Source organism: Pezoporus occidentalis, unplaced genomic scaffold (assembly GCF_034315485.1).
Source record: "Pezoporus occidentalis ecotype Australia unplaced genomic scaffold, CSIRO_AGI_Poc_V1 ctg117, whole genome shotgun sequence".
Taxonomy (NCBI): Eukaryota; Metazoa; Chordata; class Aves; order Psittaciformes; family Psittacidae; genus Pezoporus; species Pezoporus occidentalis.
The window spans coordinates 980,316-984,410 of NW_026912961.1; the positions used below are offsets into that span (position 1 = coordinate 980,316).

The window sequence follows — 4,095 nt, forward strand, 5'->3', positions numbered from 1 at the left end:
TCCCGCCACCCGAAAAGTGCAACCCGTACCGAGAGGGAGCAAGCGGAGCCGGGACTGTGAATGGGATCGGAGCAGCTGGCATGTGCAGAGATGCTGCGAGCGGAGAGTTAAAAGCTCCCGAGAAGGCAGCAGCAACAACAACAGCAGCGGCAGCAGCTGGGCATTTATTTTGTGCAAAAAAAAAAGGAAAAAAAAAAAAAAGAGAGAGAAACGGAACTGCATGAGGAGCAGGACAGCACCATGAGCTCTCTCGGCGCAGCTTGCAAGTCCCTGAGCGCACTTCGGAGCCGCTCTCCTCCGAGCCCCAGTTTGCACTGATTCCCCCCACCTCCTCCGGGCGCCTTTGCCGCCGCAGAGCAGAGCCGGGAGCAGCGGGTGAAGAGCACGGGACGGCCCCGGCCGCCTGCTTCGTACCGCGGCCCCGCCGGTTTCAGCTTCCGGGGACTGCAGGGCCCCGGAGCCGGCGCGAATGGATTGATGCGAGGAGACCTCATGCACAAGGCCGGCGGGAGTTTTGCAAACTTTTCTACGGGCGGCAGCTCCTTCTCCTCCTCCGCCTCCTCCTCCTCGTCGTCGTCGTCGCCACCCAGCGCCTCTGCCCCTCTCGCCCGCGGCAGCAGCCGCCGCCAGCTATGGTGGCCCGCTCGTCCGCTCAGCACGGAGGCGGCGGCGGGCGCCGCTGGCCGCGGCCGACCGCCTGGCTGTGGCTGGCAGCGGCGCTGGGCGCCGTGTGCCCGCCGCGGGGCTCGCTGGTGCAGGGCCGGCGGCTGATCTGCTGGCAGGCGGTGCTGCAGTGTCAGGGGGAGCCCGAGTGCAGCTACGCTTACAACCAGTACGCCGAGGCGTGCGCCCCAGTGCTTCTGCAGCAGCCGCCGGCGGGCGGCGGGGCCGGGCCGGCGGGCGCTGCAGGCGCCTCGGCCTCCTCCAGGCGGCGGTGCCCCAGCCATTGCATCGCGGCCCTCATCCAGCTCAACCACACCCGGCGCGGCCCGGCGCTGGAGGACTGCGACTGCGCGCAGGACGAGAACTGTCGCGCCACCAAGCGCGCCATCGAGCCGTGCCTGCCCCGCACAAGCAGCCCTTCTGCCGGGGGCCCTGGTCCCGGCCCCGGCGTCATGGGCTGCACAGAGGCGCGGCGGCGCTGTGACTGGGACAGCCGCTGCAGCCTCGCGCTCAACCGCTACATGACCTACTGCGGGAAGCTGTTCAATGGGCTGCGCTGCACGCCCGAGTGCCGTGCCGTTATCGAGGACATGCTGGCCGTGCCTAAAGCCGTGCTGCTCAACGACTGCGTCTGCGACGGGCTGGAGCGGCCCATCTGTGAGTCGGTCAAGGAGAACATGGCCCGCCTCTGCTTCGGCGCGGACACGGGCGGCAACGGCGCAGGCAGCAGCGGCGGCTCGGACGGCGGCCTGGAGGAGTACTACGACGAGGACTACGAGGAGGAGCCGAGCCAGAAGGGGAGGGACGACGCGGAGGACAATGCGGGCTCCGAGCCCGGTTTCCCCGTGCAGGCGGATAGCGCCGGCCGGCCTGCGGCCGTGGTCTGGGCGTTGCTGGCCTCCATCTTGATGCCCCTGCTGCCGCGGCTCTAGCGGCTTTCCCTGCCTCCTGCCAGCGCCGGGCCGCGCTGGCCTCCTCGCGGCGGCAGGGGGGCGGCCGGCGGGGTCCTCCGGGCCGCTCAGTTTAAACGCTCTAACCGTTAATCTACCGACCATTAGGCCGGGCCCTCCCCTCTCTGCACACACACTGTCCTCCGGTCCCCCGCGTATCTCCGAAAGCGGAGGCTCCCCCTCTGCCGCCGTGCCTGCCCGAACCGCTTGCCCGCATTCTCCCACCGGCCCGACTGCCCCAGCAGTGGGAAGGTGCCGCGGCCTTGCGAGCTGGCAGCCGGGGCGGTGTGGAGCGGGAGGGCACGGGCTGCTGTTGTTTCGGGTGTTGGTCTGGAGTGTGCACTATGCAATTGTTGCCACTTTGCCTTCAAGTTAGCAGCGAGCGGAGCGGGCTGACGGGGAGTCTGCTAGCGAGGCTTCAGCCGGCTCCCCGCTGCCGCCAGCCGGAGCAGCCAGCAGTAACGGCATGGTGGTGGTGGTGGTTTTCTGAAAGCGTTTTGACATGAAGGTTAGAAGTGAGCTACCCAAACTTGCTGCCAAAGCTGTTGCCGTACTGGTCAGTCAACGACTATAATTTGCCAAGTCTCGCTCTTGGTGATGCTGCGGTGCTCGAAAGGGGCTTAACGCGGCATCTGCCAATTTTTAAAGGAAATAGGAGACTGAATAAATTCTGTGGTTTACAGCACTCCCTCTTGCACACACATCTGCCCTATAACAAAAACCGTGCCAGCAGCCGTCTCTTCCTCTTCAACCTAAAAAAAAAAAAAAAAAAAAGTTGGTTTTTTTTTTTTCAGAGCTGTTGGCTATACTGAACAATGCAACTTTTGTTTTAAAAGAGCTCTGCACTGCCATCTTTGAAAGACACTTTTAAACTCGAGAACATGTATGTACAAATATCCTGAAAGTTATATTGCCTCTCATCATATCAGGGTGCTGACCGCTGGTAAATCTTATATAAGAAATGTATTTAAAACTGGGATTTGTTACCAGTTGCTCTTCTTAGTATGTACAATTTTATAAATTGTATGCTTTTGGGGATAATTTATTTAAGAAAAATAATAAAAGTTTTAAATTCACATCATATTTACCAGATAATTGCATTTGCTATTCTTTTCTGGAAAGGTACAGATTTCATTTTATGTTTAAAGGGATACCAGCTTTTGTGATTCAGTGAAGTATTCTCTAGAAGATCAAATGTACAGTGTATTTTACAGATTGGAATTTAACTTTCTTATTTGGAGAGACTTTATGAACGTTGTAGAATTGTATAAGCGCATTTCTGAGCTGCCTTAAACCTTGTATTTTTTATAGGAGGCATAAAAAAGGCCTGTGTTTTAAATATGTACGGCTTTTTGTATTTTCTAAATGTGTAAATTAGTAAAGAAAGAGCTTTAAATAATGGATGTGGTGAAATTGTTTTCCAGGGACGCTTGAACTCTCAGCACCCGAGGTTGGGGGCGGGGGGAAAGGGATGGGAGGGGGGAAGCGAACCACAGAATAAAAAACCAAAACCAGTCAACAAACAAAAATCTCTGTCTGCCTGTCATACTTTACATAGATGTAAATTACTGCTATTCTTACTTTAATGAATAATTACATGCAAGAAGTAAATACAGCTTTGAAAGTACTACTTTAAAAGAGTGGTTGATTTTATAATGCGTTGGCATGGTAACTTGTTAGTGCCAGAAGAGAGTGAAGCAATTCAAGGACACTGCTCCTGTATGTATGTAGAATTACTAGTGTGCCGTGCTTTCTTCGTGAAGTGGAGGCCTGTTGCTCTTACTGACACTTAGAAATGCTCCTAGGCATGCAAACAAGTAAATGGTGAGAAATACATCACACAGAGGTGGCAAGTGTTTCGAATAAGGCTTTGCGGCAGGCAGTGGTGCGCGAATCAAGGGGGCTGCAACAAAGCGCACCGAAGTTTGCCATTCAGCCTGCCTTCTCCCACAACGAAGAATGCAAAAGTAAACACACTGGAGGGATCAGCAATTACTAGATCTTGTAATACTGTTCTTAAGAGTTGCTTTGCATCGTGCTGAAGCCTGGTTTGCTGCCAGAGCTACTGATCTACACTCAAACGCCCTTAGATAAATAATTACACTCTTAAGCTGTGTCGAGTGCTGATACACTTGACCTTGTAAATAGAAATGTTTGCAGTAGGAATAAACTCCAGCATTGGAAGATCTTTTTAAACATTAACACAAAAGAGAGAGCTCAGTCCTCTGGGGATTTGAGTTTGGACTGCGTCAAGCTAGGCACTCGCAGAAAAAAAAAAAATGAAAAGGAAAAAAGGCAGAGAGAAGAAAGTTTATTTATCTTCTATTCGTGGTGTTTATTTAAAGCTTTTCGCTTTAAATGCCATAATTGGATGGCGAGTCAGAAGTTTAAAAGCTACCACAAATAAACTTTGACTGAGGGGGCAACAGATTAGCAAGATAGTGTCTTTTTCATCTTACCAGATCTTGACAGAGAGCAAATC

At 54.0% G+C, this 4,095-nt stretch overlaps 1 protein-coding gene across 1 annotated transcript; it reads left to right on the forward strand.

The window, feature by feature from the left end:
- The first annotated feature begins 481 nt into the window (after positions 1-481).
- On the forward strand, positions 482-1,829 carry GAS1 (growth arrest specific 1). Its single transcript, XM_062640388.1, has one exon. It carries the CDS (start codon positions 633-635, stop codon positions 1,593-1,595), a length of 963 nt encoding a protein of 320 aa, XP_062496372.1. The 5' UTR covers positions 482-632; the 3' UTR covers positions 1,596-1,829.
- Positions 1,830-4,095: the final 2,266 nt, after the last annotated feature.